The sequence below is a fragment of the Schistocerca cancellata genome, chromosome 4, assembly GCF_023864275.1.
Source record: "Schistocerca cancellata isolate TAMUIC-IGC-003103 chromosome 4, iqSchCanc2.1, whole genome shotgun sequence".
Taxonomy (NCBI): domain Eukaryota; kingdom Metazoa; phylum Arthropoda; class Insecta; order Orthoptera; family Acrididae; genus Schistocerca; species Schistocerca cancellata.
Window position 1 is genome coordinate 862635248 of NC_064629.1, and position 13075 is coordinate 862648322.

A 13075-nucleotide genomic window follows, 5' to 3' on the forward strand; every position below is an offset into this window, starting at 1 on the left:
AAATTACCTCCTTCCCTGCCCTGTCCAAGGAATCCCAGAGCATATGCCACCCTAAAATTGCTTTCATACGTACCAGTGTCAAATTTGTTGGTGGAGGAAAATTAGAATTCATGGCCACATGAATTATAAATTAATTTAAAATCACAAGCTATTCCCACTCTTCTTTCTTCAACAACAATCATGCATTCTGTATTTTTACAGCTAACACATGAACATGAAAACTTTATAGCCTGGCAGAAAAGCTCTAAATCAATAAGTCTGAATAAAGTGGAATCCATATCAACATCATTCCTGTACCTGTACAATTCTCCTGTTCCAAGTTTCAATGCTGAAAGTGAGAGCTTATGTTCTTCATTTCGAGCTGCTTCCTCTTTTTTGTTGGTAAACCGATTTCCATGAAACCTCCATTTCCTAAACACAGTCTTTCCACCACCCATAATGCATAAATCTTGGCTTCCACATAAAGGTTTGCAAATTCAACCTTCCACCTACTAATATTTGTTAGTATTGTCAAAATGTAAATAAAACACATGCAGGAAAGTTTTCAAGGAAAGATATGGATGTCAACCAGAGATATAAATGTCAGACAAAGATATCTAAAGAAAAACTGCCTCCATACTGACAAAAATTCTGCTGAAGCAAGCAGTTTCCCATATGTCGGAAAAGGAGGGAGTGAGCGCCAGTTCAGAGTTAATCAGTTTAACACTTTACACGCATTTCTAAAGCTGCAATCATAATAATGTGATTATGTGTAACCACACCTCCATACCTATCAAGAGGTCCAAAACGAATAATAACGTATGATAGAAGATGTTCTGAACGAGAGTTTAGCGAAAATTTTTCTCCGTTTGAAAATCTTTGCAGACGCCTCTTTAGTACATTACATTCTGCACAGACATTAGAGTCATCTTAGATTTAAAAATCTAATCAATTGCCGTGCTTCATTTCTGACTGTATCACTATTCAGCGTAAGAATAATACGAATATAAACATGACATGATATGTATATTCTTCCGCGTTTGCTGTTGTCTCACTCTAGTTTCGTAGTTTATTAGGCAGACAAGATTTAAATGAGATAGCAGCAAACACGAAAGAATACATGGCAGAATGTTTATATTCGTATTATTATTATTATTATTATTATTATTGTGAAGAGAATACTGCATGTGATTCACAATTCAATTCATAAAAGTTCCTCTTCTCACAGGTAGGAAAACATTCAGAACGCAGAGTTGGCCATATTGACAAACATCCCAAACAGTCTTGCCAGTCGGATTTTCGTAGTACATTGAAATGCTGCTACATTCGAAGATGAACAATATGGAATTTGTATTTACTTCATTGGATAATGTATGAAAATGCAGTGGTCGAAACTCAGGGCGGAGGAAAAAAAGCTCGTCTTCCACCTTTTTTTTTTTTAATTTATTTACTGACGCAGAGGTTTTGGTGCCAGTATTTATCTTTGTGTCTGCAAAGCGCAACATATATTCGATGACAGAAGTTAGTTGCGGCGGCACCTACCAACATTTTTCAGAACATCCGCTTTGCACTCGATTCTAAGCCGCAGGCGGTTTTTTGGATTACAAAAACTGGAAAAAAAGTGCGGCTTAGATTCGAGTAAATACGATAATGCTAATCAAGTGGACACACACATTTCATGAACGTTTGTAAATAGTTGTAAAAATGAAATTTTGCTTTGACAGTTTAGTAGTTTAGTGCATTCTGCATATTATTATTTATTATAATGTAGGTTTCAATTTTTTCCATTTAAATACTGTTGAAAATTTTATTTGGTCTTTTGTTTCAACATTACTTACATAATGGGCAGCAACCACTTTTTTTAAGGCTTTTCATATTGTTCATACTTTTTTGGGGGTGGGGTTGTATTGTGACAATACAAGTCATAGCCTCAACTAAATACTGTAAGTAGTTATGTATGTGGTCAGAGATATATTTTACACTTTATTCATGTACCCTCTGCAGCTGGTGGATGTGATGCCAGGCAAGGGGTGCAGGAAAGCGTGCTGAGAGCACAGAGCAGACACACTGTTGTTGGCAGCCACAAGGGTAACACATCTGAATAGTGTGAGACTAGCCAATGTGTTTAATGAATGTGTGCTGCTCAAGTCGAGCCTTTATTCAACACACTGTGACTAATACACAAACATTTAAGAGTGATTTTAAAACTTTACAAGAACTTCATAATGATACCAGCCGAAACATGACAGGACTGACTCCTTCTAGAACCTGTGGGAATGCATGCCTGAGACGCACTATGGTACTGGGCTGTGTCGTCATTTGTTTATAATGATCATCAGGTGACTGACAAATAATGTCATCACTGGTGAAGAGAATGTGACACCACTGTTTAAGTTCCATTCTGAGTGTTCCCTTGTAAACCTGCTTCACATCCCAGTGTACTGGAAGGCTAGTAGTGTTGCTAGGGAACAAATTCATCACATGGAGTCAGTTTTATACTGTTTGGGTCAACACATTCCTCCCATTTGCCTCCAAAAAGGCAGTGCAATGCATTCTCCTTGGGGTAACTACCAGCCAGAATTTGAGGCAGCTGTCAGTGGCAGGTGGTGTTGTCCATGAATGACCATTACACAGCAGATCTCCAATGTCTGGTGTCTCACGATAGCCATTAAATCTTCAAGTCACTTGGCTGCAGTTTATGACAATAAGGCTGGCAAGGGACGTTGACTGAATGAACAGTGTTGATAAACCAGAGCAAAAGCTACAATGGGGCAAGAAATCATCTGAACCCTCACTGAACAAACAATCGCAACATACCACTAAAGATATTTAGGAGGACCTTTAATTAGGATGACTGGATATGAATTTGAAAACGGCTCCTAAGTGTGTGTGCATTTTCTTAACCATTGTCTCACATCCTCATAAACCAGATTTTAAACTGCTTATGATGAATCTATTTTAAACTGCTAGTGATGGATCTAAAAACTGCACATAAACATCCTCTATTTCTCTTTTTCATCTATGGATTGTTCTTTCCATGTGGCTGATGCAGTTTACAGGAGACTGAGGGAAAACTAGTTGTAGTTTGAAATTAAAATGGTGATCTGGTATTCATCTAAAGGAAGCCTGGAAAATCACAAGAAAACTATATTATCACTGAACCACTACCCTAAAACTTTGTTGTCATAGCAGCTGTAGCAAGATCTTGCTGGATGACCATTGTGTATCAATGAATAGCCATATGGTATGAAGTGCAAAGATTACAGTTGCTTGCTATTCAACCACTATTGTCTTATGCAGATTCAAAAATATATGGAGTATGTGATATCTGGCAGGTTAATGTTTTAATAAATACTACAGCAATGTTTTATCTAAGTGTAGTGAGTGTCTCTCCTAAGAGTCATCAGGTGCATTTTATGTAATGTTTTGGCAGATATTCGTAGTTTCATTTTTACAATGTGTAGCTGGAGTCAGCCCAAACAAACACTGCACATCATGTCCAGCATTGATGGAAAGTGTCGGTTTGTTTCTCATTATGAACAATGTGATTTTTAAAGTGGAATTGTCATGTTCATTTGACAGAGTGGTCCCAGATTAGCCTAGTGTAATATTCATTTCGTCTGTATGTATCAATATGAGAAAGTAAAAAATGAATAATAACCAGTATTCCAGCAGCATGACTGTAACTGTAATGCAGTAATGCTACTAAGTCACTGCTTAAGTACTGTTTATTCTTCCATTTTTACTGTCCATGTTATAAGATATCAATAAAATGAATATTGCACTGGACTAATTTGGGACTGCTCTATCGAATGGACACGTAAATTTACATTTTAAAAATCTTATTGTCTGTAACAAGAAACAAACTGACACTTTCCATCAATTCTGAGCGTATCATGAAAGACGTGATGAGCAGTATTTGTTTGGGCTGACCCTAGCTACATATTGAAAAAATGAAATTGCAAATATCTGCCAACACATCAGACAAAACGCACCTGACAACTCTTCGGAGAGACATCATGTTGGGCATCTGTGACTGACAGCAAGTGAAGTGGTATGGAAAGAAACAATGAATGAGCAAAGATGCATCTGTCACAATGTCAAAAAATTGACATGATTACAAAAAATATCATCCATATTATATGAGAAATATAACTATCCACTGCTGTATAACTTTAGAAGCTTACAATACAAAAAGAAATGAATTCAGGAACAGATGTATGTATTGTTACTTTTCTATGGTTAAGTTTCTCTCAACAGTCAAATGCTACATGACTAGACCTGTACAATATAGGACTCTGCAAATCATCATAATGAAAGACAGCACATCATTCAAAGCAATCGATTAACAACAGACTAATAATTGTTACAGTACAATGTGCTCACTTTATCTTCTTCACTGAGACGGAGTATGCATTAATATTAATCTTGAATAACACAGGTAACAAGGGTAACAGACAAGAAGTGAAAGGCTATTTACAACTTGTACAGAAACCAGACTGCAATTGTAAGAGTCTATGGATGTGAAAGGGAAGCAGTCACCGATAAAGTAATGAGACAGAGTTTTACCCTATCCACAATGTTATTCGATCTGTACACAGAGCAAGCAGTAAAAGAAACCAAAGAAAAATTTGGAGACAGAATCTAAGTTTTGGGAGAACAAAATGGACAGCATCTTGGGAGGAGGATATAATATAAGATAAACACCAACAAAAGCAAAACAAGGATAATGGAATGTAGTCAAATTAGATCAGGTGGTGACGAGGGAATTGGATAAGGAAATGATACACTAAACGTAGTAGACGAGTTTCGCTATTTGGGCAGCAAAATAACTGATGACGGTCGAAGTAGAAAGGGATCTAAAATGTATACTGCCAATGGCAAGAAAAGAAATTTGTTAACATGAAATATAGACACAAATTTTACAAAGTCTTTTCTTAAGGTATTTGTCTGGAATGTAGCCTTGCATGAAAGTGAAACGAGGACAATAAACACTTCAGAGAAGAAGAGAACAGAGGCTTTTGAAATCTGGTGCTACAAAATATTAGGTGGGTAGATCATGTAACTAATAAGGAAGTACTAAATAGAACTGGAGAGACAAGAAGTTTGTGGCCCAACTTGACTAAAAGAACAGATTGGTTGATAGGACGCATTCGGAGATAATAAGGGATCACCAATTTAGTATTAAAGGGCAGTGTGGGGAAGGTAAAAATCACAGAGGGAGATCAAGAGATGAATACAGTAAGCAGGTTCACAAGGATGTAGGTTGCAGTAGTTATTCGGAGATGAAGGGCCTTGCACAGCAAAGATTAGCACAGTGAACTGCATCAAACCAGTCTTCAGACTGAAGACAATGACGACGAAAACAACAACGAAATGTTCAAGCAAGTGGTTGGTTTTTATCTTCCAACTAAAAGTGATATAAAATCAACTAGCGTGTTGGCTTGTAATTTCAAATTTGCTAACAATACAAAATTGTTTCATTGGACATTCCAAAAAAACATAGCCACAATGTGTGACAATGCATTTTAAGTTTAGCACATCATTACGAGTAACTAAAAATATAAAAAAAAGGTCTTACCCTCTTCTTTCTCTTGACGAGTATCAGATTCGTCCGAGCTTCCACTGTTTCTATTCCATCTAAGCGTAGGTTTCTTCTTACCATTGTCCGAGTCCTGAGATTCAGTATTGTGGCCATTACACACACTACGTGTTTCAGTTTCAACCTCAGGGGAAACTTCCACTTGAGGAACTTCACTTTTCTCATTTGGATCAATTTTATTACTCTCGAAATCTGGAAATTTGTTCAAGTATTAAGTACGAAAATGAGTTACCTTATGAGTTACTTGCTAGCGCATATTATGAGTTCAATATAATAATAAAAAGCCCTAGTGGAATGCAAATAATTTAATAAGTAAAGGTAACAACCCACTGAATAATAGTGTCACTGAATTGTCAAAAGGTTTATAAGTAGGACTGAAAACTTTGCCAGCTTTTGGGTGAATCGTTTTTCCAAATACAGTACCCCCACCCCCAAAACACACGCACACACAAAACTGCATGCTGCATTGTGCCAACCGACTACAGTGTCACTATACATTTTGCAGGCAAAATGTAGCCATAAGAAGTGAGAGAGTGTGTGCGTGTCTATCCAAAACCAAGATACATTTACAGTTTAGTTTATGTGTCTTTTGATCACAACACCCCTGCTATTCAGTGAGTTGTTACCTTTAGGCCAAGAAATATTTATGCATTAAAGATTGAGGCAATAAAAATCAGGATTTAATTTAAAGAAAAGCATATTTTGCAGAACATACATTACTAACATACATTACTAATGAATGGTAGGATTATATTACAGGATGTCTCAGACTTTATTGTTTGTAGCAGCTACTTCCATGGACTGTACACCAATTAATTTAATGATGACCCACGCAATAATCTGCTTTATGCAAGAGATTTCATTTATTTTTATTTTTCCCTATATTTCAGCATTTTGTGTACTATCTTCAGTGTTTTTGTCATCATCATCATCATCATCATCATCATCTCAAATGCAACTCTAGCAGTTTTTGTGTTGGTAGTGTCATATGACACATACAGCTTGCAGTAGTATTTGGCCTTACTGAAGAAATTGGTACTTTTCCTTTAAATCCTATATAATAGTGACTTCTGATAAAGTACCCCTAGTTCTGTAAGTTCTGGTTTAGAAACCAGCATGTAATAGATTTGCTGCCTACAAGCACACATCTGTACGCTTTATTGCCAGATTTATACACTCACACGTGTTAATTGTATGACGCACTTTTGTCCTACTGCTGCACTATTAAACAAGTTTACTAAACTGCTGTTGCTCTGCATCCACACAGTCATAATACCTTCCAAGGAAATTTCTTTAGTTACGAGAAACTTTCTAATTTTTAAAATTTCTGTTGTGGAAATGATTTTAAATATTCTCAAAGTGCACATAGCTAATATAAATTTTAGTTTTAAAATGTTGCTAAAATTGCTTATAATTTTCCCATGGAAAAAGAAATATCATGATTTATAGAGGTATAACTTAATTTTCTCAGGGCTACTCATGTGAGAACAAACTCATGTCATTTTGTGAGAGAAGATATGAATAGTCGTGCTATGACAAATAAAGAAATGGATGCATATATATTATAGAACCCAAAGCATTTCAGATTGCACTGTGGAAGAGAGATGTATCTGGTAAGATCATTCACAGACTTTACAGTGAGATCAACAGACCAAACATACCTAAATGTTTTACAAGAAGTACGATTATTGTGATAAAGAAAAAGACAAATGAAACCAAACTGCATGGGAGCATCCTGTATGCTTCAGTGAAAGGAAGCAATAATTGTTACAGTTTATTTACATTTACTCATACCTTATGTTAACTGGGGGAGGGGTCAAGTAATAATCATAACTGGCCATACTCTGAGATTTTACAATGTGCGCACAAACACTTCATAAATTCCATTTGCACAATGTACCTACAACTTTTCTTGAATACAACAGTTTCAGTTCTGCTGATTCTATTTACCACGTCTTTCAACACTGAAGGAATATTTAACTCAAAAACTGTCTGCCTTGTCTGTCCACGACTAAGGAGAAAGTAGGAGTAGAATGCAGTGGGGAGGGAGTTTACTGTTGAGACAGAGATGGAAGGATGGTTACTGTGTTTGAACTATGTTGGTAAAGGAGCTATAACTTTCCTGACAAGAAGCACTTGGATTCTGGTGCAAAGATGTACAACTATCAGAAGGTGTTCCACTTACTCCACTCCCTTCTTTCTGTGCAGCTACATGAAACAAAAATCTTGTCCCATATATTAACCTACTGGGAGATAGTTGTCAACGAGGCTGTGGATATTAGAATGTACGAAGACTATAATGGGGAGGGCAGTGATCATCATAGTGATGCATGAAATGGACTCTTGACATTGAGACGACAGCTCAATTTGACGAGTTGTTTATTTTCTGACAGATGTCGTTAGCATTGCAAACACAGAAACAATCTTGAGCAGCATGCTGACTGTCAATTGCTACTGATGAAGATACTGGAGCTTATGGTTAAAAGCTGTGTTTTTATTACAATTTGATACAGCACAAATACATAGAATATTTTGTACAAGAGTGCTGCTACCAGAACCTTTGTTCCCATATTTCAGTACACAGTATTTACACCCACACCAACTCATCGAGATGAAAAAGTACGAGTATAATGTGGGTTTGGATTATAAAAGAAAAAAAGAATGAACTGAACAATGAAAGGTGCTTTGGCAATGAGAAAACAATGGCTTTGATTTGCTTAATCATCCACTCTCTTTATGTGGTTCTGCCCCCTCTGACCACCTACTCCCACATGTAAGAAATTGTTGGGTGGAAACATTGTGCATCCAATGACGTTGGCATGTCAGCCACAGGTTGGGCTTTTGCAGACCTTCTAAAAGTGTATTTCATGGGTGATTTTCCAATTCTCAAATTAAGATACTGTCACGCAAACATTATACCGGACCTCCAACCGCAATAAAGGACTTCACATGGTTAACGTGATACAATTGTGGGTAAAATGAATGAAATCACACGAAAATTCTTTATTTCACAATAGTTGGACTACTGAAATGCGGATACTAATGAGAATATTACCATCAATAAAACACAAGCAATTTGATGCCTAATGAATGTTAAACCCAAAATACTTTACAGCATTCAAGCTTCAAAGTCTTTACAGACATTTGAAAGCACATGTAATAGCAAATGATACACAAAAGGTCTCTGCGCTCTTGAGTCACTAGGCAATCAACTTAGAACTGACTCTTTATCTAGTATTAATAACATTGAAAGCCTGTTACACCGATTCTTTGTATAATATTTTATACGTTATGAATGAAACACAGAAAACAGTCCTGTAATGCTCTACAATACTTATTATTTGTCACACAAACTGGTTTTCGGCTGTTAGGCCATCGTCAGCTACAAAGGAAAGGATGTGGTGCAGTGAAATTTTGTTGCTCAAAGATTTTAGACTAGTGCATTTACAGATTATCTCCCTTTCCACATGCGAAAAATGTTAACGTTAGAATTATGAATAAAACAAGAGGTATTATTTCAGTGTAAATGTGATATCAGATTATTTAACAAAGATAAAGTATGTGACTCATTAATGAATGAACTATAGACAAATTACAATGACTCTACATAAAAGAAAATAATTGAACAATAAACTTTGGGACTTATTCCAAAGATGTTTCTGAACAAAATAATCTTGTCCTTAATACACTCCTGGAAATTGAAATAAGAACACCGTGAATTCATTGTCCCGGGAAGGGGAAACTTTATTAACACATTCCTGGGGTCAGATACATCACATGATCACACTGACAGAACCACAGGCACATAGACACAGGCAACAGAGCATGCACAATGTCGGCACTAGTACAGTGTATATCCACCTTTCGCAGCAATGCAGGCTGCTATTCTCCCATGGAGACGATCGTAGAGATGCTGGATGTAGTCCTGTGGAACGGCTTGCCATGCCATTTCCACCTGGCGCCTCAGTTGGACCAGAGTTCGTGCTGGACGTGCAGACCGCGTGAGACGATGCTTCATCCAGTCCCAAACATGCTCAATGGGGGACAGATCCGGAGATCTTGCTGGCCAGGGTAGTTGACTTACACCTTCTGGAGCAAGTTGGGTGGCACGGGATACATGCGGACGTGCATTGTCCTGTTGGAACAGCAAGTTCCCTTGCCGGTCTAGGAATGGTAGAACGATGGGTTCGATGACGGTTTGGATGTACCGTGCACTATTCAGTGTCCCCTCGACGATCACCAGTGGTGTACGGCCAGTGTAGGAGATCGCTCTCCACACCATGATGCCGGGTGTTGGCCCTGTGTGCCTCGGTCGTATGCAGTCCTGATTGTGGCGCTCACCTGCACGGCGCCAAACACGCATACGACCATCATTGGCACCAAGGCAGAAGCGACTCTCATCGCTGAAGACGACACGTCTCCATTCGTCCCTCCATTCACGCCTGTTGCGACACCACTGGAGGCGGGCTGCACGATGTTGGGGCGTGAGCGGAAGACGGCCTAACGGTGTGCGGGACCGTAGCCCAGCTTCATGGAGACGGTTGCGAATGGTCCTCGCCGATACCCCAGGAGCAACAGTGTCCCTAATTTGCTGGGAAGTGGCGGTGCGGTCCCCTATGGCACTGCGTAGGATCCTACGGTCTTGGCGTGCATCCGTGCGTCGCTGCGGTCCGGTCCCAGGTCGACGGGCACGTGCACCTTCCGCTGACCACTGGCGACAACATCGATGTACTGTGGAGACCTCACGCCCCACGTGTTGAGCAATTCGGCGGTACGTCCACCCGGCCTCCCGCATGCCCACTATACGCCCTCGCTCAAAGTCCGTCAACTGCACATACGGTTCACGTCCACGCTGTCGCGGCATGCTACCAGTGTTAAAGACTGCGATGGAGCTCCGTATGCCACGGCAAACTGGCTGACACTGACGGCGGCGGTGCACAAATGCTGCGCAGCTAGCGCCATTCGATGGCCAACACCGCGGTTCCTGGTGTGTCCGCTGTGCCGTGCGTGTGATCATTGCTTGTACAGCCCTCTCGCAGTGTCCGGAGCAAGTATGGTGGGTCTGACACACCGGTGTCAATGTGTTCTTTTTTCCATTTCCAGGAGTGTAGTTTCTAAGTTACACTACTGGCCATTAAAATTGCTACACAGAGAATAAATGCAGATGATAAACAGATGATAAACGGGTATGCATTGGACAAATATATTATACTAGAACTGATATGTGATTACATATTCACGCAGTTTGGGTGCATAGATCCTGGGAAATCAGTACCCAGGACAACCACCTCTGGCCATAATAACGGCCTTGATACGTCTGGGCATTGAGTGAAACAGAGCTTGGATGGCGTGTGCAGGTACAGCTGCCCATGCAGCTTCAACACAATACCACAGTTCACCAAGAGTAGTGACTGGTGTATTGTGACGAGCCAGTTGCTCGGCCACCATTGATCAGACGTTTTCAATTGGTGAGAGATCTGGAGAATGTGCTGGCCAGGGCAGCAGTCGAACATTTTCTGTAACCAGAAATGCCCGTACAGGACCTGCAACATGCGGTCATGCATTATCCTGCTGAAATGTAGGTTTTCGCAGGGATCGAATGAAGGGTATAGCCACGGGTTGTAACACATCTGAAATGTAACGTCCACTGTTCAAAGTGCCGTCAATGTCAACAAGAGGTGACAGAGACGTGTAACCAATAGCACCCCATATCATCACGTCGGGTGATACGCCAGTATGGCGATGACGAATACACGCTTCAAATGTGCATTTACTGCGATGTTGCCAAACACGGATGCGACCATCATGATGCTGTAAACAGAACCTGCATTCATCCAAAAAGTGACGTTTTGCCATTCGTGCACCCAGGTTCGTCTTTGAGTACACCATCGCAGGCTCTCCTGTCTGTGATGCAGCGTCAAGGGTAACCGCAGCCATGGTCTCCCAGATAATAGTCCATGCTGCTGCAAACGTCATCAAACTGTTTGTGCAGATGGTTGTTGTCTTGCAAACGTCCCCATCTGTTGATGTGGCTGCACGATCTGTTACTGCCATGCGGATAAGATGCCTCTCATCTGGACCGCTAGTGATATGAGGCCGTTGGGATCCAACACGGCATTCTGTATTACCCTCCTGAATCCACCGATTCCATATTCTGCTAACAGTCATTGGATCTCGACTAACGCGAGCAGCAATGTCGTGATACAATAAAACGCAATCGCAATAGGCTACTATCCGACCTTTATCAAAGTCGGAAACGTGATGGTACGCATTTATCCTCCTTACATGAGGCATCACAACAACGTTTCACCAGGCAACGCTGGTCAACTGTTGTTTGTGTATAAGAAATCGGTTGGAAACGTTCCTCATGTCAGCAAGTTGTAGGTGTCGCCACCAGTGCCAACCTTGGGTAAATGCTCTGAAAAGCCAATCACTTGCATATCACAGCATCTTCTTCCTGTCGGTTAAATTTTGCGTCTGTAGCATGTCATCTTCATAGTGTAGCAATTTTAATGCCCAGTAGTGTACAAACAAATGAGATATACGAGGGTTGTACCGAGAGTAAAGTTCCCAATGAGCTACAGCCTCGAGGGAAGGTGCTAGGCTAAGTCCAACAACAGTGCCGTGCGCAGTGGTTCCCCCACTCTCGAGCCCGCCCATCTGCGATTCGCTTGGCACCCGTCAGAAATGGGAGTGTCGATCGCCGCTCCCGCCAAGTGTGAGGTTTGGGCAATAATCCGGTTTCTCCACACAAGGAAGTTATCACCCATGGAGATTCATCGGCAACTGACTGAGGTTTATGGTGGAGAGTGCATGTCCGTTCAGCACGTCCACAAATGGTGCAGGGCTTTTACTGAGGGTTGCATGGACGTTCAAAATGAAGAATGGCGTGGAAGACTGCCGGTTTTGGATGTGATTGTCCAGGAGATCAACAGTGAGCTGCTCAAAGACTGGAGGGTCACTGTTCATGAACTTGTTGAATGCATTCCTGAAGCTTCCCATGGCACAATTGAAACGTTGGGTTATCACAAGGTGTGTGATCGCTGGGTCCACCAGATGCTGACTGATGGACACAAGGAGCAATGCCTTGACTGTGCGCTCAAGTTTCTTCAACAATGTGAGTGGGGAGGCAACAAGCAGAAGTTGATGGACTCTGTCATCATGGGAGATGAAACGTGGGTGTTTCATTACACTCCAGTTCACTGCCACCACAGAAATTCAAACAAATGCAGTCGGCAGGAAAGGTTATGGTGACTGTGTTTTCGGAACATAAGGGGGTACTCCTCATCAATTTCACGCAACATGGGATGACAATAAACTCAGAGAGATATTGTGAAACATTGACCAAACATCAGCGAGCAATCCAGAATCGCCAGACAGGGCAACTGAAGGAGGGAGTGGTGCTTTTTCACGACAACACTTTACCCCACATCGCATGTTAAACACAGAGCTTTTGAAGAAATTTTGGGTGGACTGTTATGCCCCATTCCCCGT

At 40.5% G+C, this 13075-nt stretch overlaps 1 protein-coding gene across 2 annotated transcripts in view; it reads right to left on the minus strand.

Moving 5' to 3' along the window:
* Window positions 1-13075, minus strand: part of LOC126184992 (SRSF protein kinase 3) — a 380865-nt gene that overhangs the window by 81956 nt on the left and 285834 nt on the right. For both annotated transcript variants that reach the window (XM_049927704.1, XM_049927703.1), the window contains exon 9: window positions 5561-5773. In XM_049927704.1, coding sequence (XP_049783661.1) covers window positions 5561-5773 — 213 coding nt within the window. The remainder of the gene's footprint in view (window positions 1-5560; window positions 5774-13075) is intronic.